This window comes from Jaculus jaculus, chromosome 1 (assembly GCF_020740685.1).
Source record: "Jaculus jaculus isolate mJacJac1 chromosome 1, mJacJac1.mat.Y.cur, whole genome shotgun sequence".
In the NCBI taxonomy this organism is placed as follows: Eukaryota; Metazoa; Chordata; class Mammalia; order Rodentia; family Dipodidae; genus Jaculus; species Jaculus jaculus.
In genome coordinates this window covers 6,431,276-6,455,525 of record NC_059102.1, presented here as the reverse complement: position 1 = coordinate 6,455,525, position 24,250 = coordinate 6,431,276, and the positions used below count along the sequence as shown (strand labels likewise).

Genomic DNA, 24,250 nt, shown 5'->3' with positions numbered 1-24,250 from the left:
TCCACCATGATGTTCTATGACGTGAGCAGCGTCTCCCTTTCACGCCCGTCCACCATGATGTTCTATGACGTGAGCAGTGTCTCCCTTTCACGCCTTCCACCATGATGTTCTATGATGTGAGCAGCGTCTTCCTTTCATGCCATCCACCATGATGTTACTACCTTGCCACAGTGCTTTTGCACTGGGATCAGCCACTCGTCAGCTGAAACCTCAAAAACCAGGAGCCATAGTAAATTTTTCTTCCTTTTAACCTGATTCTCTCTGATATGTTGTCACAGTGATGAAGGGTTGGGTTTTCCACAGATACTGTGAAATGCTTGTTATACCAAGTAGGCACTACTGATCCTTTTAAAAATATATATTTAGACTTCCAGTTAAGATGCCAAAGCAGCCTGGTGGGTGGGGGGAGACCAAAAAAACTCAGCAAAATACACACTATTACTAAAACGTGAGGTGTATAGGAAATTGAAATCGCAGGGAGAAGTAGAAAAGATCCAGAGCATCCAGAGCCCGCACAGGCCGGCAAAAGTGGCCCCGGCAGCTCTGCCAACCACTGCAGCAGCACCAGGAAGCCACCAGGCTCGGCTCAAGCCGCAGGAAAAGCCAGGTGAGGGGATTTTCCACTCACACCGGAGCTCTCCACAATTCAAGAAACGTGAAGGGAGAACAGCAGTGAACAACGGAGGAGCAGATCACAAGGTAGAAGAACACGTGGAACAGCCAGAGAACGAGCCAGAGCAGCTGCAGCTCCCTCCCCTCCCCCACCACCTGTGCCCAGCTCCAGTAAACAGAGCAGCGGTCCCAGGACATGGCCACGCCAAATGGAGCCAACAGCGGGACCCAAGCAGGAGCAGAGTCCAGCAGCAATATCAGTAGCTCCAGCACTGGCAACAGGGCCCCCAGCAGTGGCGGATCTAGTAGCAGCAGCTACAGCAGCAGCAGTAGCGGTTCCAGCAGCGGGGGTGCCATTCTGCAAGGCCACATTTGCCAGGCTCAGTTTGCCCTGCAGGAAAAGCCAGTGCCCAGCTCCAGAAATCAGAACAGCAGCCCAACGACCCAGCCAGCAACTTGACTGAGACCAAAATCATCCAAGGTAACTGGGATTGCACCAGGGAAGGGTCTCACTTGGTCACAAGCTGACTTGGATCCCTCAACAAACCAGAAATCTTAACCTCTTTGTTGGTAAGAGGATCTGGTTGTTGTAATATCCATAAATAAATATATAAACATATATACATAAATAAATATAATAACCATTGCATAAATACTTGGTGCTGTTTTTGATTGAATGTGTACAGTGTTTAGTTAAATTTTAGAATCTACCTGTATTTTATTCCACTCAGCCTACTTGAATACTCCCATAGCAGGGAAACTCAATCCCTAGGAACACATTTGTAGATACTATAAGAGTCTTAAGAGCCACACAAAACACCTTAAGCTCCTACCCTGAATGTATATAACATCAAATAAATTGATACAGCTAAGAATACCAGCTAGCTAGAAAATCCAAGCATTAACTTAATCCAAGATGCAAAAATATACACATTATAACACAAGAAACACTAAAAAGCAAGACAATATAAATCCACCTAAACATATTAATGCATCAGAAATGACCTCCAGTGAGAATGAGTTAGCGGAAATGCCTGAGAAAGATTTCAAAAGAATGATTGTAACTATGTTCAAAGAAGTCAAAGAACAAATCAAAGGAATCAAAGAGGAAATCAAAGAAGATGCAGGACACCAATTAATGAAATAAAGAAGGCAATATAAGACGTAAATAAGAAATAGAAATAAAAAAGTAAAACCAGTCAGAATTACTAGCAATACAGAACACAGTCAATGAAATAAAAAAAAAAAAACTCTGTAGAAAATCTCACCAGTTGAATGGATGAAGGAGAGGACAGAATATCTAAGCTAGAAGACCAGGTAGAAGATCTAATACAGTCCAACAAAGAGAAAGACAAACATATAAAAGTATGAGTGGGAATTTAAAGATATTTGGGACACTATGGAAAGGTCAAATATAAGAATTCAGGGTATAGCAGAAGAAGAATTCCACTCCAAAGGCACAGTAGGCGTCTTCAACAAAATCATAGAAGAAAACTTCCCCAAAATTGGGAAAGAGTTGCCATTGCAGATACAGGAAGCCTTTAGAAACCCAACCAGACAAAACCTGGAAAGAACCTCTCCTCACCATATCATAATCAAACTAACAAACACACAAACCAAAGAAAAAATATTGAAAGCAGTTAGAGAAAAATATCAAGTTACCTACAAAAGCAAGCCCATCAGGATCACAGCAGATTATTCAACACAAACTTTTAAAGCCAGAAGGGCTTGGAGTGATATATTCCAAGTTCTGAAAGATAACAACTGTCAACCAAGGTTACTTTATCCTGCAAAGCTATCCATTCAAATAGATGGAGAAATAAGGATATTCCATGACAAAAGCAGGTTAAAGGAGTATTTGAAAACAAAACCAGCTCTACAGAAAATACTTGAAAGCATCCTCCATGCTGAAGAAAGGGAAAAGCGCACATATAAGGAACCTGGAAAAAACAAGCAATACTCAAATACAAGTTAACACAAGAGAGCAAAGGTAGAACCAGAACCACAAAAAAAAAAAAAAGGCAAACATAAATACACACCTTTCAATAATATCTCTTAATATCAATAGCCTCAATGCCCCAACCAAAAGACATAGGTGTACAGACTGGGTTAAAAAGCAGGAACCTACAATTTGTTGTCTCTAAGAAAATCACCTTCTACAGAGGATAGACATTATCTTAGGGTGAAAGGTTGGAAAATGGTGTTTCAAGCAAATGGGCCTAGAAAAAAAGCAGGGGTTGCTATCCTAATATCTAGCAAGGTAGACTTCAGTCCAACATTAGTCACGAAAGATAAGGAAGGTCACTTTATATTGATTAAGGGCACACTCCAACAGGAGGACATTACAATCCTAAACATATATGCACCTAACATGCGGGCTTCCAAATTCATCAAACAAACACTATTAGAACTAAAGTCACAGATAACTCTAACACAGTGGTGGTAGGTGACTTTAACATCCCAGTCTCATCAATTGACAAGTCATCCCAGGAAAAAAATAAACAGAGAGGCATCTGGACTAAATGAGGTCATAGAAGGAATGGACCTACCAGATATAAACAGGACATTTCATCCAAAGGCTGCAGAATATACATTCTTTTCAGCAGCACATGGAACATTCTCCAAAATAGACCACATGTTAGGACACAAAGCAAATCTTAACAAATTCAGGAAAATTGAAATGATCCCTTGTATTCTACTTGACCACAATGGAATTAAACTACAAATCAGTAGCAAAAAAGGCTATAAAGCATACACAAAATCATGGAAACTAAACAATACACTACTAAATGATGAATGGATCAATGAAGAAATCAAGAAGTAAATCAAAAAATGTATAGAGTCAAACGATAATGAGAACACGACATAACAAAATCTCTGGGACACAATGAAGGCAGTTCTAAGAGGTAAATTTATAGCCCTTAGTGCCTATATTAAGAAATTAGAAAGGTCGCAAGTAAATGACCTAATTCTTCACCTTAAAGACTTAGAATAAGAAGAACAAGGCAAACCAAAAATCAGTAGGCGGGAAGAAATAATAATAAAGATTAGGGCAGAAATTAATGAAATAGAAACAAAGAAAAGAATCCAAAGAATTAATGAAACAAAGAGTTGGTTCTTTGAAAGGATAAACAAGATTGATAAACCCTTAGCAAATCTGTCCAAAAGAAAGAGAGAAGCGACACAAATTAATAAAATCAGAGATGAAAAAGGTAACATCACAATAGACTCCAGGGAATTCAAAAAATCATAGGGACATACTATAAAAGCATATACTCCACAAAGTATGAAAATCTGAAAGAAATGATTTCCTTGATTTATATGACCTACCTAAATTAAATCAAGATGAGATTAATCACTTAAATAGACCTATAACAAGCATGGAGATATGAACAGTTATAAATAATCTCCCAACTAAAAAAGCCCATGCCCAGATGGACTCACTGCTGAATTTTACCAGACCTTCAAGGAAGAGTTAACACCATTGCTTCTTCAGCCTTTCTAGGAAATAGAAACAGAAGGAATTCTACCAAACTCTTTCTATGAAGCCAGCATCACCTTGATACCAAAACCAGGCAGAGATAGAACAAAAAAAGAAAATTACAGACCAATCTCCCTCATGAACATAGATGCAAAAATTCTCAACAAAATATTGGCAAACAGAATACAAGAATATATCAGAAAGATCATTCACCCTGACCAAGTAGGCTTTATCCCAGAAATGCACGGATGGTTCAATATACACAAATCTATAAATGTAATACATTATATAAATGGGTTGAAGGACAAAAATGACATGATTCTATACATAAAGGACCCTAAAGACTCTACTAGCAAACTGTTAGAGCTGATAAAAACCTACAGCCATGTAGCAGGATACAAAATAAATACACAGAAATCAGTAGCCTTCATATGTGCTAACAACAAACACACAGAGGATGAAATCAGAGAATCACTCCCATTAAATTGCATCAAAAAAAAAAGTACCTTGGAATAAACCTAACCAAGGAAGTAAAGAATCTCTACAATGAGAACTTTAAAACACTCAAGTGAGAAATTGCAGAAGACACTAGAAAGTGGAGAAACATCCCTTGTTCCTGGTTGGAAGAATCAATATTGTGAAAATTGCAATCTTACCAAAAGCAATCTACAATTTCATGCAATCCCTATCAAAATTCCTAAGGCATTCTTCATGGAAATAGAAAAAACAATCCAAAAATTCATTTGAAATCATAAAAAACTCGAATATCTAAAATAATACTGAGCAACAAAAATAAGGCTGGTGGTATCAACATACCTGATTTTAACCTATACTACAGAACCATAGTAACAAAAACAGCATGGTACTGGCACAAAAACAGACATGTAGATCAGCGGAACAGAATAGAGGACCCAGATGTAAGTCCTGGTAGCTATAGCCACCTGATATTCAATAAAAATGCCAAAAAATACTCATTGGAGAAAAGACAGCCTCTTCAACAAATGGTATTGTGAATACTGGATATATATCTGTAGAAGGATGAAAATAGATTCTTCTCTCTCTCCATGCACAAGAATTAAGTCAAAATGGATTAAAGACCTTAACATCAGACCTGAAACTCTGAAACCGCTAGAGGAAAAGGTTGCAGAAACCCTTCAACATATTGGTCTTGGGAAAGACTTTCTGAATACAACCCCAATTGCTCAGGCAATAAAATCACAGATTAATCACTGGGATCTCATGAAATTACAAAGATTTTGCACTGCAAAGGACACAGTGAATAAAGCAAAGAGGCAACCTACAGAATGGGAAGAAATCTTCGCCAACTCTATATCTAATGGAGGATTAATATCTATGATATACAAAGAACACATAAAGTTAAATAATAAGGAATCAAACAAGACAGTCAAAAAATGGGCTAAGGAGCTAAATAGAGCATTCTCAAAGATAGAAATACGAATGGCATATGAGCATCTAAAAAAATGTTCTATGTCACTAGTCATCAGGGAAATGCAGGTTAAAACTACATTGAGATTCCATCTCACTCCTGTCAGATTGGTTACCATCATGAAAACAAATGATCATAAATGTTGGTGGGGATTTGGAAAAAAAGAAACCCTTCTACACTGCTGGTGGGAATGCAATCTGGTCCAGCCATTGTGGAAATCAGTGTGGAGGTTCCTAAAACAGGTAAAGATTGCTCTATAATATGACCCAGCTATAGCACTCCTAGGCTTATATCCTAAGGACTCATCTCATTTCCTTAGAAGTACGTGCTCAACCATGTTTATTGCTGCTCAGTTTATAATAGCTGGGAAATGGAACCAGCCTAGATGTCCCTCAACTGATGAGTGGATAATGAAGATGTGGCACATTTTTACAATGGAGTTCTACTCAGCAGTAAAGAACAATGAAGTTATGAAATTTGCAGAAAAATGGATGGATCTGGAAAGGATTATACTAAGTGAGGTAACCCATGCCCAGATAGCCAAGTGCCACATGTTCTCCCTCATATGTGGATCCTAGATACAGATGATTGGGCTTCTGCGTGAGAAGGAAAATACTTAGTAGCAGAGGCCAGTAAGTTAAAAAGGAGACATAAAGGGAAGAGAAAGGAAGGGAGGAGGGTACTTAATAGGTTGGCATTGTATATATGTAAGTACAATGATTGAGATGGGGAGATAATATGATGGAGAATGGAATTTCGAAGGGGAAAGTGTATGGGCGGTAGGGAGGGTATTACCATGGGATATTTTTTATAATCATGGAAAATGTTAATAAAAATTGTGAAAATAAAAGAAAAAAAAATATATATTTATGGGTCTGGAGAGATGGCTGAGTGGTTAAGGTGTTTGTTTGCAAAACCTAATGACCTGGGTTTGATATCCCAGAATCCATGTAAAGCCAGATAGATGCAGAAAGTATCTGTAGTTTATTTGCAGTGGCTGGAGTCCCTGGCATGCCCATTCACTTTGTCTGTCTTTCCTCTCTCTCTCTCTCTCTCTCTCTCTTTGCAAATTAATTAATTAATTAATTTAAAAAATATTTATTTGCAAGCAGTGAGAGACAAAGAGAAGAGGAAAATGTGGGCACTACGTCCTCTTGTCCCTACAAATGAACTCTAGATGCATGCACCTCTTTTGTGCATCTGGATTTACGTGGATATTGAGGAATCAAACTTGTGTTGCCAGGTGCAAGTGAGCACCTTTGACTGCTGAACCATCTCTACATCCTCCTATTGAAATTTTTCTCACCAGTGTGCTCCCAGGTTATAAAGGGAGGGTAGCGTCCTGACGCTCTTGAGCCAGTCAGCGTGATGCATGCAGTGATGAACAGCTAGAGATCTGCCTGCCTAAATCAAGGTGGAAGGCAATGTCCTACACCTGACAGGATCCTCTGACCTCAGTGCCCATGTATATCCACAAAAGATGAAAAAATGAGAACTCACGATCTGGAGAGATAACTTAGCATTTAAGGCACTTGCCTGCAAAACTAAGGACCCATTGTTTGATCTTTCTCCAGGTCCCACATAAGCCAGACACCCCCCCAAAAAAAAAGCACAAGGTCGCACATGCCCACTAGGTGGTGCAAGTGTAGCGGCTGAGGCTCTGGTGTGCCAATTCTCTCTCTGAAATAAAAAAAATCAAAATAATTAAAAAATAGAGGACTCAGAGTTTGTAAAATAAAATAATTTCTAATAGTTATCACCAGCATTCAAAGTTTTTGATCACAGAGATAGAACTGGAGGCCTTCTCAAACCATTCATTCTGGAACGAGATTTTCAGACTAACAGTCAATGAACAACTGTCTTCATGCAGTGTGTGGCTAAACTATGAAGTGCTCTCTGCCCACCTCGCAGCACTTCCATTTCTGTGCCTATGTGCCGCACACTGTGCACACGTTTAGCTCATTCGTTGTTGGTGCCTGGCCGGCCGATGCACTCCTAAAGCCTGTGTCATGAACAACGCACTCCAGGAAACATGATCGGGGCGCTGGCTGGTGGAGGCTCCGGGCTGGAGTTGCTGCTCTAATGCTAATCTGCCTTTCAACTCCAAGCAAGACTTAGATCCATCTTCCACATCTCGGGAGAGCTGCTCTGTGAGGAGAAAACTTGAGGTCACTTGCTTGCTGTGATCCAAGGACGTGCAGATTTGTCTGCAAAAGATCAAGGGAGATTAACCATAAACAGCAGCCAATTTCCATTTGGAATAGGAACAAATCCATGAGTTTGCAGGAGGTCAGTGCTAGAAGCTGATCTTGGGCCTTAGGTAAAAGACTGTCTTCTCTCTTTGAATTGTTTTGTTAAAGTGATAGATCAGATAGAAGTGCAGCTTCAAGCAGGCTTGGCTATGGGCCAGTAGAACTTTAGTTACAGAACTAGGTAGAAGGCTGGCTTCCTGTTCACTGCTCATAAGATGGCAGGAGAGTTCCCAGTCGGCTCCTTGTAGGAGACCACACTGCACTGCGCAGGGGAAGCCCTGTCCCCGGCGTGGGTCTGAGGAGTTACGTGAATGCAGCCGTCTCTTCCCGTGCACTTGTGGGCTGCACGAGGAAGGTGATCGGGATTCAGTGCCTGAGCGCTCGTGTGCTGGGCTGCTACGCTGAGTCCAGCCAGCAAATGGGGTTGGATGAGCCGGCCCGGCCTGCTCGGAATGAGGTTGCATCTGTTAGCGGGAGGCGTCGCTCAGGGGACGGGCAGACCGGGCTTCCAGGAGCAGCTCCTTCTCTCAGGCCCGTGCACGCTGCTGCTTCTTGCTTCGTCTTTCTTCCTCTCTCCTGCTGTCATTGTGTCCAAATGCTCAAACCAGCACTGGGGCCACCAAAGGCCATGTGAAGGTGGCCACTCTCAGCACCGACCTGGGCTGTGGGGAAGTGCAAGGTGGGCCCGGAAAGGCAGCCCGGCCTTGCCGTCTGCCACGATCATGCCGCGTCAGAAGCAGATGAACCCGTGTGTCTTTCCACAGCGTCAGAACGGATGACTGACAGTAAACTCACAAGTTTTGTTGGCATCTGTTTACCAGGTAATACCTATTTTCCTTGATAGCCAGGCTGAGGTAAACACAAGCTCTTGCATTTAAAATGTAATTATTATTTTTTAAACATTTTTGATTATTTATTTACTTGAGACTGACAGATAAAGAGAGAGAGGGAGAGAGAAAGAGCGAATGGGGCGAGCTAGGGCCTCTAGCCACTACAAACAAACTCCAGATGCGTGTGCCCCCTTGTACATCTGGCTAATGTGGGTCCTGGGGAATTGAGCATCAAACCAGAGTCCTTAGGTGTCATAGGCAAGCACTTAACTGCTAAGTCATCTCTCCAGCCCTAAAATGTAATCATTAGTATTAACCCTCATATCACGTGTTACACACTGACTGTATCTATCATCTATCAGCCTACCTATCCATCTATCTATGTAGGTTACAGAACTATTACGAAGGGTTAAAGAGGCCACCTCCTAGTTCAAGAAGTTTCAAAAGGCCTAACTGGGGGTGGAGGGATGGCTTAGCAGTTAAGGCATTTGCCTGCAAAGCCAAAGGACCCAGGTTCAATTCTCCAGGACCCATGTTAGCCAGATGCACAAGGGGGTGCACACATCTGGAGTTCCTTTGATGTGGCTGGGGGCCCAGGTGTGTCCATTCTCTCCCTGTCTCTCTCTCCCTCTTTCTCTGTCAAATAAATGAATAAAAATAAAGTACTTAAAAAAAAAAGGCCTAAATGAGAAGCAGAAGTTGGGAAGCTGGTAGGGATGCAGAGCGTCCTGCTGGAGTAAGATAGCAAGCCTGGCTGGGGTCTCCTGAAGATGCACTATAGACGGACCCTTCAGTTACCAGCTGGAGCTGAGCCTTGGGGTTGAGCGTGGCTGCAGAACTAAGGTACGGGGCTGTGGCACCTGCAGGAGTGGAGGAAGGGATGGACCCAGGTGATCAAGGGGGCAAACAGATGACTGGCAATTTCAATGGCCAATGTCGGCAGCAGAGACTGAACCCAGTGAAGCCCCAGTACAGCCCAGAGTTCTCTGCCTGTTGGTCCCCTGATGCACATGCCACAAGGTCAGATGACATGGCTCGGTCGCTGAAATTCTCGCCAGCACACGGTTCTGTGTCCTATTCTTTCTGAGGGGTGGTTGTTCCATTTTTTTAGTCTGGTATGTTTCATAAGTTCTTGGGTCTGATTTTTTAAAAATACTTATTTTATTTATTTGCAAGCAGAAAGAGAGAGACAATCTGGACATCCCAGGGTCTATTACCAGTACAAGCAAACAGACTTCACATGCATGTGCCAATTTGTGTATCTGGCTTTATGTGCGTATTGGGGAATTGAACCCAGGCAGCAGATTTGCAAACTATCACCTTCAACCACTGAGTCATCTACCCGGCCTCCTGATGGTTTTAATATGCCATTGTGCTACTTCTTACAATCCTAATTTAATTTGATAAACTTATAGGATGACATCTGTTCTTTAAAATTAAGTCACTTCTCAGCCCACACCTTATGTGGTACCAACAAGTGGCATTGCTCACATATTCACCAAGATGCAGGCATCCTCTATCCTCAATATAGAGTCATGTGCTACTTGTGAAATGGGATCTCTCAAGGCAAAGCACAGCGGCTGTGTGCTAGCAACAAGAAAAGAAGCAAGCTGGCCGTGGTTAGCACAGTTATACCACTGATCCCAAGGACTTCTGCCTGGGAGAGTCCCTTCCCCTGAGTGTGGGTGGAGCTTTGGGTATAATGAACTGTCACTCTGTGATGGTGTCACCTATGTTGAAGTAGGGGGGATTGCACCCATAATTAAAGTTGCTGATTACCCAGCCTGAAGAGAGAAGGAACTTGTCTGGGAGGGTCTCATGTAATCACAGCAGCCTGGCAAAGCCATTTCCTATTAGGATGACTCAGTCCCTCTACAAGCTCCACTTTCCCTGATCTTCACTCTCTATCCCCCAGATCGGAGTTCAAAGCTGTCAATGAACTTGACCAAGGCTGCACCTGTACACCTGGCAGCCCAAGATCCAGGTCATGATGGAGCATTGAGGCTCCTGGTGACCCTCTAGTGACGGAAATCCCCATGCATGTCACGGCCAAGGGCAACGAGCAAAGCCCAGAACTGTGTCTTTAAGTTGCACTTTAGGTAGAGAGTGGACATGCGAGAAGACAGTAGGTTTATAGCCTAAAAACTACATTCCATCTTGTTTCTGGCCAGCAGACCATGGGTGGTGTGGCCCTTACCCCCTCCTCTACCCACCAACAACCTTCTTCCCCATAATTCCCGTGTTCCTTTCACGCTTTTGCTTCCCGCATTGAGCTAAGTTGGGGTTGCATGCGTAATCGTGGCTGGAAGGTTATTTGTGTGGACTGGGCAACTCAGACTAGTGGCTACACCTCTGGTGATCATGCTGCCCTGTGATTCCCTGTACCTTCCCTCGTTCCATGCATGTCTGGCCTTGGGTGCATGCTGACAAGTTTAGTGTCTGAAGGTGCCAGCCATGTGCTCCTCAAGGGGCATGCAGTGATAAGCTCTTAGTAAATGTATGTGCAGATTCCTTCCACCATGTCAAGTCTAGATGTGCCTGTGATGTGCCTCCGCTCCTCCCGTGTATGGTTCTTCAGGTTCCTCTCATAGACCCCTGGCCGGGTGGGTAAGAAACTAAGGTAGTAGTGAGTCGACTCTGCCATACTCCATTGAGGAAAACATTGAAAATGCTACCAGCTGCTGGTGGCTGCTCGGGCCTTTCAGCACCTAGGGCCCAGAATGGCTGAAGAATCTTGTCCCAGTTTCAGCCTGTGGCAAATGAGCCTCACGCAAGTTACATTACTTTGCTAAATGATTAAAGAGCCCGTAAGCAAGTCTTGCAAAGGCACCAGGCCAAGTCCTCGTGAGCTGGTGGAGTCAAGCATGAGGTGACGTGAAAGATGCACTCCCTGTGTCCTGCGCGCTCCCCTCAGAATCCTGCCCTGAGCCGTGCAGCTCGCTGGAGGCCAGGCTCACAGAGCGCATGCACCTGTGGCAGGTGCCCTGCTGGTGCCTGTGGCCGTGAGAGGCAGCCCGCCTGCCCGTGGAGGGTGGTGGGCACAGAGCCTCACCTGGGAGCAGGGCAGGGACACCGGAGCCCAGGCTGCCATCGTCGTCCTGGCTGCGCGTCTCGTGGCCTCTCCATGCTTGTCCGTGCCGCGCTCCACCTCAGCAGATCCGAACAGACTGGGGTGGGAGAGCCAAGGTTGCCCATTCTCTCTCTTATTTTATTTTTCTCCATTCTTTTTCCACTCTTGACATATTCATACATGTGTGTGATGCATTTTGATCTCATTCCTATCAGTTACTCTCCCTTATCCCCTCCTGCTCCCATCAACCACCTTCTTCCTCGTGTTCCTTTCACACCTTTTGTGTTCCGCATTGAGCTAGGTTGGGTGGAGTTGGTAATCGTGGGTGGAAGGTTACTTACTGTGGACTGGGCAGCTTAGACCAGTGGCTACACTACTGATGCACCTGACTCCCATCTCCCAGTGACCATGAGCTGCCCTTAGCTACTCTGGGAGGTGTGGGGCCTCATGTTATCTCCCGCACTGATGGTGATATATTGGCAGGTTTGTCTTGGGCAGGAGACCACAGCTGCTGTAAGGGCAGCCCTCCGCCCCCACTCCCTGGTTCTTACAGTCCTTCTGCCCCCAATCTCCCTCTTCTGGCTTAGGTGGGCACACCTTGTTCCCAGGGGTGTTTGTTCATCTGAATTTTTTAAATCACGGAACTGACTCACACTGATGGTGGAGACAGGAAAATCATGACCCCCCCCCCCCACTGCTGCATTTTCTGGGGAAAGCCCTCTTTCCTAGCCTTCCCCAGATCGTGCTCTCTCTGTCATAGAATACACCCCACACACACTTGTGCCGCTCATTGCACTAGGCACACCAAGTGTTGTGCTGCCGGCGCTACTATTTATTTCTGAAATGATTTGTCACCCGAAACAGAAGACGCACACCTCTGTTCTCACCTATCCTCTACCACTGAAGGTTTGTTTTTGGTTTTTGGTTTTTAAATTTTGAGACATGGTTCCACTAATTTGCTGAATCTGGCTTTAAACTCATTTTGTAGCTCAGGCAGATCTTGAACATGTGATTCTCCTGCCTCAGTTGCCCAAATAGCTGGGGTCACTGGTCTTTAATGCCTAGGTCTGGCAGAATTATGATTTTCAAGCATACTATGACGATAAGACTGAATTCAGACCCACTGGGGTCCTGGTGCTACAGTGAAAGAATTTGACTTCTTTGGCTTTTAAATGGGTTTATTCCAATATTTGGTATCATCTTTTCTGGGCATCAAATGGGATGTTATCTCTTCTGATTTTAGATAGACTTTTTTAATTAAATTATTAAATTATTATATTTATTGAGAGAACTACAGAGCCAAGGAAAGGCACCCGTGTGGCTAAAGATCCCATGTGGAAGGCCTGGGGGAAAAAAAGCATGGAAAGAAAAGAGGAAAGAAAGCTCAAGGAGTTCCTGCCGCATGGGGAGCTCAGGAGACAAAGGAGCCCATGTGGGAGGGCCAGGGGGCTCTCTTGCCCAGGCCCAATGGAGGGAAAAACTCACAGCTGGAAGTTCCCAAGTGCTCAGAAAGCCTGCCCTCCCCTTGAAAATGTATTTATAACCTTTTAGTGGTGGGCTGTCTTCCAGCTCAGGTGAAGCAGGGGGACGGCTGGTTGGTTAGGGCTAGGGGCTGTCTCAGGAAGAGGTTAGCCTTGGCACCAAGTTCCACTGGCTGTACTTGACCAACCACAGTGTTTAAGTCCTATGAAAAACCTCCCTCCAAGGAGGGGTCCTGGCTGATTGTAGAAAAACAGGTCTAGGGAAGTAGGCAAGAGATAAGAAGTCAGATCATCTTTGATTTCTAGCAAGCGCAAACTTTTTAGGGGGTTTTGTCTATAGAGTTTTTGATCTACAACTTTTATTTTTCTGACAATATAGAAACAGGTATGAACCCACCAACACAAATAAACAAACCTCCCAACAGCCTTCATAGTGGACATTTTAGAGTTGAACTAAATTACAGCTTTTCAAGGGTTCTCAAAATTCAAGGGTTACAAGACCACTGTTGTTATAGTGAGAAAACAGCCATGGACCATCCTCATAGGAATGAATGTGGCTGTGTTATAATAATGAAACTTGACCTCTGAGTACTGCACAGGATTAGCATGGCTGCTGTTGGAATTTTTTTTAAATTTTTTATTTATTTATTTGAGAGCAACAGACACAGAGAGAAAGACAGATAGAGGGAGAGAGAGAGAATGGGCGCGCCAGGGCTTCCAGCCTCTGCAAACGAACTCCAGACGCGTGCGCCCCCTTGTGCATCTGGCTAATGTGGGACCTGGGGAACCGAGCCTTGAACCAGGGTCCTTTGGCTTCACAGGCAAGCGCTTGACCGCTAAGCCATCTCTCCAGCCCGGAATTTTAAACTGGAAACTAGCAACTACTCTTGGGGATCAGAGAAGCCAGGACACTTGGGCACCATTGGTAGGAACATACAGCAGTAGTTCCATCACGGGGAATAGCATGATTGTTCCTTGAAGACCTGTTAACAGAATCACCATATGCTATGCCAGCTCCCTTCCAGGTAGGCACCCAAAGGGGCTGAAGTCAGGAATGTGCGCACTGAGATTCACAACAGTAGGAGTAGCAGCCGAAAGCTTACATCAAACGCGTCCAATCAGCGGGCCACAGGTAGGGACGACGCGCCCTTTACATGCACTGAAGCAGCGCTTATGCAGCCCTGACAGTCAGAGTGCTCTACGCCTACGCCAACAGGGGTGAACTGTGGGCATGTTTTGTTACGTGAAACAAGTCACTCACAGGAAGATACGTTCTTTATAATTCTATTCCTATTTGCTGCCCACAGTTGTCAAGTCCATGCAGACTGACAGTCGTTGTCAGGGCCTGGGGGAGGGGACATTAGGGAGTCCTTGCTTACTGGCACGGGGCTTCACATTTGCAGTTTGGAGAGCTCGGAGAATGGATGGTCATGATGACTGTGTGGCAGTGAGCGTGTTTAAGGTCACTGACCTGCATACTTCACACTGGCTAAGATGAGAACATTTATGTTACATGGATTCTACTACAATTTTCAAAGGCTTAAAATTTTTATCCACAAACAAAACAAAATCATTCTGCAAGCCATGAGCATGGTTTGCAGGATGGGGAAGGCGGCAGAGTTCCAATCAGAAGGGCCTTGGCCCGTGGGGTGTCACCTGTGGAGCTTCTGAGCGGAGAGGCGCCCGCAGAGAGTGAGCTGTGGGCCAGGGCCTGGGAGGGACAGTGCAACGAGCAAAGCACAAGGGATGCTTGAGGGCAGTGAAATGCTTTCACATTAGAATAAGGGATGTATGCAGTATATATGCATGCATGGGTATATATATTCAAAACCTATAGAACTTACAACATCAAGACTGAACGCTAGGGGCTGTGGGAGGTAACAGGCATTTCGATGTCAGTATTTGTCATGGCTTGTCACTAATGGACCACTGTACCAGGGAGGTTGATGACGGAGATGTTGAGGGTCTCTAAGGAACTCAGTGCTTTCCACTTGGTTTTGTTTGGAACTAGAGTAAACCTGCCGTGAGCATTAAGGTCCACTGAACATAATGCGCGAGAGAAAGGGGGTCCAGATGCCACAGCCGGGAGAAGAAGATGGTAACTGCTGGAGACGAGGGGAGGGTCTTTTGTATCACATTGTCTCATCAGTTTCTGTTGGAAGTGATCCTTCCATGAAGGGTCTGTGAAGGCCTGTGCTGTGAAACCAAAACATTGGCTTGGGTGCTGCCAGCCACATGGACAGGGGCCCTAAGGAAAGCAGCATGAGGTGTGACAGGAGCTCATCTCAGATGAGGCGTCGGGTTTGAATGTGACACGTCCCACGTAGGTTCATGAGTTTGAATATTTGGTCCTCAGCTGACGGTACGTTTGGGAAGGTGGTGGAGTGTTTAGGAAGTGGAGCCGTGGAAGGAGTGGACATTACAGTTTTTTGGTCCAGCCCAACTTCCAGTAAACCCTCTGCTGCCTAACTGCAGACGCGGTGTGAGTGGCTCCGCCCTTTCTCTGTCCTGCCATAGCTTGCTGCTGTGATCGATTCTGCCTTTGGCCACTGTAAGCCATATTCATCCCTTTTCCTCCATATGTTGCTTTTGTTCCAGCAATGAGAAAGAAACTGAAATATCAGGCCTTCCCTTTTGGGAACATGGTGCCCCCCTGAGCTTCACTTCCCTCGTGTGTAAGGTATCAGATGAATTCAGTCCCACAAGGCTTGTGAGCATTAATGACATGCTTCATGTGACAACAGCAGCTCCTGGAGCATCCGTGTCCCCTGAACAAACAGCACAGCTGTAGGAAAAAGAGGTGCCGGGCACAGGAGGAGCTAGGAGATCGGAGTGGGGTCCGGCCGCTCAGAATGGCGCCTCCCCATCCAGCAGTACCATGCCACTCTGCTGTGAGATCTTGCAGGACCAGAAATGGAGACTCATCCGTCAACCCCCTTGGGGACCTCCCACTTGGGTAGGTCCACACACCTGGGCCTGAAGCAGGCCCTGCCAGGAACTTGTTTAATTCCTGTTAGCAGCTCAGCACAACCCACTTCCACTGAAAGGCTCGGGGCAATTGGGGTTTTAGTTAAGAGCTTGATGTATGTTTAAATCTTTATTGACTTGAAATAGAAATGAGGAAATCTTGGAAAACTGCAACTGGAGCTATGCAGGTGGGCCATCGTTGTGATTAAGTCTTGGCTTCAGGGCTTCCAACTACAAGTGGCCCTTCCTGGCTTTAATGTCCTGGAACCCCACACTGCCCACCCACAGATATATCCAGACTCCACCCTACATTCTTGGTGTTGTATAATCTGGCCTCTAGAGACATTGGTCTTCCCGCCTTAAACCCTAGATTCCTGAGGCAGTGTCCCCAGTTCCCTGGTTCCGATGCAGTATTGCACAGTCCTAGGGCTCTCCCCAGAAAGCACCTGCTAGGTACCTGATATTCCCTCTTCATGCTGGAGCTGGAGGAAGCTGCTGACCCTGAGTGGTCAGTGTGGGTCCGGAAGCAGAAGAGGTAAAGCAGTCATTATCTCCCCTTCCGGGGTACTTGAAGTGGCACCCTCTGCATCTCTTTCCTTGCCCACGTTCTGAATGAAGGAAGGAAGCCCTTTGGAGGCAAATTCCCAGCCACTGCTCCGCCCCTCAGTTCTGCAGGGATGAAATCTGTCTCTTTTAATTTGTTTCCCTCTTTTTTTTTTTTTCCCATTCTGAGCACAACATTTCAATAAAGGACATATTTTCTTTTTCCCCAAAGCGACTTGTTTTAATGGCAGAAGTATTCGAATGCCCTGGTACTGAACTGTACAATCGAATTATGTAACTTCAAGTAAGTAAGTTTGGGAAGGAGTTGAGAAACAATTCTTGGCTTCACAGTATGAGCAGGCGAGCTTTGCATTCGCTGGCAGCTCGGTGCCTTTCTCCATATTTCCTCCTTTGGCAAGGAGGCACCTCATCTTGAATTTTACTGGCAGCAAACACTGAGTAACAGAAATGCTAGAAATGCCCCAGGCTCTGTCCTAATCGTCAGTTTAGAGCCTGTGATTGTGCCAGGAGCTTGTAACAGTCAAATTGGTTTCTGATGACTTTCCACTTGTTAAGTTCCCTTCGTCTCACTTAACACATAATTATTTAGGGCTCTGTCACTTTGATTGCTGCAAGCTCCACACATTGTATCCCAACCTGCCATCTTTCAGGAGCAGAAGCATCCCTGATCCTCTGCTGTTGTTTTGAGCCAGGGTCTCACTGTGGGGTTCTGACTGGACCTGGAGCTCACTGATTCAGCGGGACTAGCTGGCCAGTGAACCAGGTATGCTGGCTTCGTTTCTCCAGCACTGCGTTGGGTTTCCAGGTGTGTACCACCTGACCTGGGGTTTACGTAGGTACAGGGGGTCTGAACCCAGGGCCTCATGCTTGTGTGACATGCACTCTCCCCACTGAGATAGCTCCCCAGCCCCTGTACTTAATTTTGAGTTGGCAATAATGATGTGTATAATGTGATGTACAGCATATATATATATATAAAACTCAAGCTAAATGACGTATCTATCTCATCACATCCTCTTTGTAGGACCTTTGTAGTCTCTTTTGTAACACTTTCTGAAGATACAAAGCTAAGTGTTTGAATGGACAGACGTAATTGATTAGCAGATAAAGATACAATTGGATTAAGACATTAACCGTACAAGAGTATGCATGCGTCAACTACAGTTAAACTCAGTGGAGACTAACAGGATGTGACTGAATATTGTTTCTACTGGGTACTCGCTAGTGTTGATGGTCCAGGGTAGAAGAGAAGGTAGCTACAGAAACCTGGCTTGTTTAATTAGTTCAATTATATGAGTTTAGGAATGATTTATCTCTGTTTCCCATTGGCTGCGGTTTTAAGAAGTGGATAGTGCTCTGACAAGCTCAGTGAAGATGCTCCTCTGACTTCCTGGGGTCAGGACGAGGTCAGCAAATACGGGCAGATTCCTCTCTTTGCATCCAGCCTTTCGAAATGAAATTTCCAGCCTCTGGGTTTGATGACATTTTTAAAATCTTTTTAGGATGACATAATTTGCCTCTGATTCCCTGCATTATTTATCTGTGTATAGGGTTTTATGTTCTAAAGTTTTAGATTACAACTAAATCCTTCCCTAGATTAGAAATGATTGAAAAGAACCCTGGTAAACGCAGCCTTACCCTTTCTCTAAATGAGTTAACCATGTGGGAGAGCAGCCGGGAAGCCTGAGCTCTCACCCCTTTAGCACTGTGTTTGAGAAGTCACCTCGTTTTCCAGGAAGGTGTGGCTGGTTCTGTCCACAGCGTGACTGGAGGCTTCCCCTGGGGTCGCTGGCTCTTTAGAAGGAGGAGGCGCAAGGCTCCCATGCTCTGATGCCTCAATCTCTCTTTCTTTCTCTTTCTCTCTCTCTCTAGTCCCTCTGCCTTAAAAGCATCTTTCGCACGCTCTTGCCTTGGCTGTAGCCTCAGCGCCTGCATCGTGGAGCAAGCTGGGGACTTGTTCTCTCTGGGCTGGGGGAATATTCACATGGGCGCAATTTCAAGTTTAGTTCCTTGGAGAAGAGCATTTCAGGACATGCACGGTGCAGAAGATCTGCTTACATGCATTGGGGAATCCAGATAAGGAAAAAGCAGGATTCTTGCCATCAAGGGGCAAACACCCGAGAGAAAGAGGTACAAGCGATAAGCCCTGGAGACCAAGAAGAAAAGGAGAAGTAGTGTTTAACCATAGAGCCAAATAACTAATAAGGAATTTGGTAACAAGAACCTACCTAAAAAGAGCTAAATCCCACCATGGAAAGTCTATTTAAAATGCAGGAGAAACTAAATACTTGTTGGACTTGAGAGAAGAAAGGGTGGGTGAGCAGATGGAAGGATGGCTGGTGAGTGAATAGATAGTTTGGTGGGGATGTAGGTGGACGTACAGACGGACTGATGGATGAGCTGGCTCTGAAGGCCAAATACAGTCACCTCCTCCCAAACCAACTGAGATCTCACTGTGTGGGGTCCAGTGGCAGAAAACCCTTGTTTGAAGACTGGCAAGGCATAAGGCATCTTGCATCTTTCCAGTCATATGGCTTAGCTTATGATCCTTTTTGTACCTCTCTGTGACCAAAAGCAGCTGTTACACCAATGCTTCTAATGGGATTTTCTTACTTTGAGATATATTAGGAATAGATTATGAATTACACTGCCTGCTAAAATAGTCTCTGCTTGTGTTTCTTTTTACCTAGTTAGCCAGCTTGCTTGCCTTCAGAATGGAGCTGCGTTTTCCTCCCACCACTGTGAGTGTGCTGGCTACACATGTCCCCAAATGGGTCTGTGTCAGTGGCTCCACCCGACGCACTGAGCCCGTCCGTGTGATCTGTGTTTATGCCATTGTTTATGGTTTTTATTTGATCATTCCCCTAGTTTTCCTCATGAAACTGCATTCTGTTATTTGTTGTTGTGGGGTTTTTTTTGGTCTGGCTTTTTTAAAAAACTTATATGGAATCTAAATTCTGGAATCTCTCAGTGCTGCTCTTTTTGCAGCTGACAGTTCATTAGAAAGATTTTGTTCAGCCTCCATATCATTTCAGCCTGTCATTTTTATAAAAGAAAAAGACATTTTGAGAAATACCTTTATTTAGCTAGTTGAAATTGTTCCAGAGCTTAATTAGTAGTAGCATATTGCAACTGTTTGGGTGCTATCTGAAGGCAAAATAATTACCCTGCAGTAGTATTGCATGTCCTTGTAAACTTGCCATGATTGCCGTAGCAAGCTGGAGACTGTGCCTTAAAGCTCTTTAGGACCAAAGGCTACTCTAGGGAACATTCTGGTGCTAAAGCTTTAGGGGAAAAAATTAAAGAAAAAAACTTATGATCATAAGTCAGGGTTCCTAAATTTTATACCAGCCCAAGCCAGGGATAACAGGACTGTAATGATCAGAAGTGCTGGTTTCTTGCGTTTTCCCACAAGCCCATGCCTAGGACAGCTAACAGGACATTGTTGGCAGTGGAGGCAGGGGTACTGCCACGCAATCCCCAGAAGTTATCCGAACATGATGCTGAGGGCTGAGATGGCTAACGAGCTCACCTGCTCGTTAGCATTACGCGCTCCATCCTTGAAGGCTGAGTGTAGCCTGGCTGACCCCGGCCCAAGACTGGAGAGCTGGCCAGAGTTGCCAGGCCTCCCACATACATAGTAGAGCCTGGCCTCACCCAGTCCTGTGAGACTTGTCCTGGGTCCTAAGGTAGTTGACCCAGATGCGCACACCCAGCATTCTGCTTTAGGAAATAAGTCAAAGGACTTAGTTCCTAAAACGTTCAGCGACAAGGGCTAGCTCTCAAAAGGAACTGGCATCCTAGACTTATGAAAGCTGGCTGGTAGGCGTTGCTGCCTCGTGTGGGCTCTGACCTGGAAGACGAGACAGTGGTCGTGGTGCGCCACATTAACAGACACCGGAAGGTGCCCGCGCTCCCATGAGAGCTCTAAGGAAGCTGTCTGCAGTGTCTCCGCTGACTGCGGAGCTTTGTGGCATATACCTCGCGGGTCCTGCATCTAGCTAACTGGCTTTCTGAAGAAAGGAGGCCTCAGATCCCCTTCTTTAGAGCTGCGTGGAAGAGGGTGAGAAGAGTCATGGCAGATGCTACTAGAGAACTCTGGAAGGCCCAGGTGGAGACCCCTTCCTCCCTCCCCCAGACTCACCGCGATGACAGGACGCAGGGCACAGGGAGACTCTGCAGGTGTGCTTAGCTAAGGACGGTATTCTCAGAGAGCAACAGTTCTGAGCAAGAATCCTAGATTCCCCACACGTGAGCCTTCCTGCTGGCTAAATTGAGGAAAGTAATTAAGTTCGTATCTGTGACCTACCGCTGATTCTGCTTACACCCTCCTTTGTGCAAAGGGAGAAGGCCTGCCCCTTAACGAAGCGGCAGGACTAAGCTGCATTGTTGTCAACTCTTTCAGGGACTATAAAACAAGTCTACTGACTAAACAGGCTCTGGATCCCTTTGTAACTGTCTATATTGTGTGTCTCATGTAAGAAAAGCAAAAGCCAAGGTATTAAGAAATGTGCTTGAAATTTTATATTGTTAATGAATCAAAGAATTACAGTCCTGGCTAAAATTCTTATAGGATCACTTTCGTTTTTAGTAAAGCCTTTTTAATTTTCTTTTCACAAGTGAACAGCTATCAAAATTAGTACATGACACGTACATGTCACTGAGGTGAGCCATACTTCCCAGTGTGGTAACACCACACAGAGCCACACGAGCTGGAGCCCTGTGGCTTGAGTGCCAAGAACACCTGGAAAGAGGAGGGTCCTCAGCAGATGATAGGTAGGGAAGGAAGGAGCAAAGAGGAGGGTCCTCAGCAGATGATAGGTAGGGAAGGAAGGAGCAAAGAGGAGGGTCCTCAGCAGATGATAGGTAGGGAAGGAAGGAGCAAAGAGGATAATGAGATGGGAAGACCATCAATTACATCTGTTCATGTGTTAAAATTCTCACTTCAATTTTTTTTAACTTTTATCGACAAACTTCACAAATATAGACAACATCCCATGATCATAGTCTTATCCTGCAACCCTCTCCTTTCCATGGGAATTTTTTTAAGGAAAGTAATAAAAATATATTTATAACACTGAGAAAATATTGACTAAGTTAATGAAACACTTATAATCTGGTTGAAAACAAGGGTAAGTTAGTGGAAACTTCAAAGGACATGGAACCTCCAAAAAAGTGTGAACTAAATGAAGATAAACAAGAAATAAGCAGAAAGCATGACAACTTCAGGAAGGGATTTCATTTGTACCTTCTTTCTTTAAAATTTAGACTTTTTAAGAGATACTTCAAAAATGTTACTTTCACAAGCTGTTACTTAGGCCTATTTTCTTCTTTGTGCACGTGCTAATTTCCTTGATTAATTCGGAGAACATCTGCATAGAATTCTGAGAGCCTTCATTGGCAGAAACCCCCAACTTTGCTCAGGATTTGAAGACTTGGAGACTTCACTTTCCAGGCAGTCTGGGATCCTGTCTACTTGAAATGCCAGACCCGCAACGGTGCCAGAGCCCAAGCACGTCACTGTGTAATTTTCTCTTGATCTTTCAGAGTCTTCCTGCGAGCAATTAATCAGTATGCAGATATGCTGAACAAGAAATTTCTGGATCAAGCCAACTTTGAGTTACAGGTAAGAGAAGGGGTAGACGTGGCCTCTGAGCGGGAAGAGCTGTAAGGCAAATGGCTGGTCTGGCCTGTGGCAGTCATTGTATTTCTAACCTTTCAACCTAGCTGGTCTCCCATCTCAGGTGTGCAAACAGAATCTATAGCATGCCACTGGACGCCAAGGAGTGCAAAGGATGCCTCCTGGGCACTTGCTCCGTCTATCAAGTTGGGAGATGGAGTTGTTTCCTAGGGAAAGCCCTGAATCTTTTGACAGCAGCGAGGCCCCAGCGTTCCAAAGTGTGTGGCTGCCGACATTGTATTAACCATCCTAAGACAGGGCTCGGTGGAGGAGACGCAAGTGTGCTTCACGGAGCTCAACTTGCTTTGAAAGTTTCTAAAAGCCCCTTCCCCTGCCCCCAGTCTCTCTTCTGGCTCTGAGGTACCTATAGCATCCCCAGGGTTCTCATCAACAGGCCCAGTGGTTTCACAAAGTCCTTGTCTCTCTGTGTGTTGTGTGCACTCGCAGGAGTACCATAAGGATTGCTTTTAGCTGGCATGCTTTTTTATTGTGTGCATCTGGGATTTGTGACTATTGACTCCATCATGCCCTGGATAGTTTACAAAGCTTAGAAAAAATTTAAGATCATCCACATGGAAACAGTATGTTTGTTCTCAGGGTAGGATATTTTACAAAGCTTAGAAATTTTTAATTAAAAAGCGTCTGTTGCTGGGCGTGGTGGCACACGCCTTTAATCCCAGCACTCCGGAGGCAGAGGTAAGAGGATCACCATGAGTTCAAGGCCACCCTAAGACTACATAGTGAATTCCAGATCAGCCTGGGCCAGAGTGAGACCCTACCTCAAAAAACAAAACAAACGAACAATAAAAGTGTCTACATGGAAACTGTATGTTTGTTCCCTGGGGATATGAGTCAGTAAGAAGGACCCTGAGAATACGTTTTTTCACTTGATGAATAATCCAAATACTTCACCAGATAGCAAACTTAGGCACCCTTGAACTCTCCTATTGCACTGCCTATAGGAAATGCAGAGCTAGGGCTAAGGTGTGAGGCGTAGAAGTGCCCAGGTCTGGGGTGGAGACAGCAGGTTTCCCAGGCTCAGTGAACACACAGGATGCAGACGCAGAACTCGGATGATACTTTATTAGCCACATTCTGCCACATCTATGTCCATATTTGTTTTAAACCTTTTGATTTTAAATTTCTAATTTACCAATGTTTTGCAATATAATAATATATCTAGAGATGTTGCTGTTTTTTAGAAAGAGTCTCGTGTATCCCAGACTGGTCTCTAACTCACTAGTAGCCAAGGGTGGCCTTGAACTTGTCATCATTCTGCCTCGACCTCTCAGAGGCGGGGATGACAGATGTGTGTGTGGCTTTATGTGCACATGGGAACTGAACTTGGGACTTCATGCATGCTAAGAAAAGCGCCTGCCAACCGATCTACTTGCCAGCCTTACCCTTTAAAAATAATTTTCACTTTTTGGTGGCTGGAGAGATGGCTTAGTGGTTAAGGCATTTGCCTGAAAAGCCAAAGGATCCTGGTTCAAATTTCTAAGACCCACGTAAGCCAGATGCACAAGGGGGGCACATGCATCTGGAGTTCATTTGCAGTGGCTGGAAGCCCTGGCTTGCCACTCTGTCTTTCTTTCTCTCTGTCTCTCTCACTGCCTCTTTGTTTCTCCCAAATAAATAAATAAAATATATTTAAAAAACAAAAAAATAATAATTTTCACTTTTTATCATTTTCTCTGCCTAAATCTTGTTTCCATATGCCATAAATGCAGATCTATCCTAATGGAAAATATCTATGCGTATATGAGTATGTCAGGTTACATAGGAAACGTCCCTTTTCATTCCCCCTCTGCAGGGCCAGCTTGTAACTGATGGCTCCGTTCTCGTCCTGACACTGTGAACATTTAT

General features: G+C 44.8%; 1 protein-coding gene across 3 annotated transcripts in view; it reads left to right on the top strand.

Annotated features, from left to right (window-relative positions):
- Dock1 (dedicator of cytokinesis 1) overlaps positions 1–24,250 on the top strand; it is a 561,057-nt gene that overhangs the window by 424,118 nt on the left and 112,689 nt on the right. For all 3 annotated transcript variants that reach the window (XM_045145312.1, XM_045145301.1, XM_045145308.1), the window contains exon 30: positions 22,252–22,330. In XM_045145312.1, the coding sequence (XP_045001247.1) occupies positions 22,252–22,330 (79 nt within the window). The remainder of the gene's footprint in view (positions 1–22,251; positions 22,331–24,250) is intronic.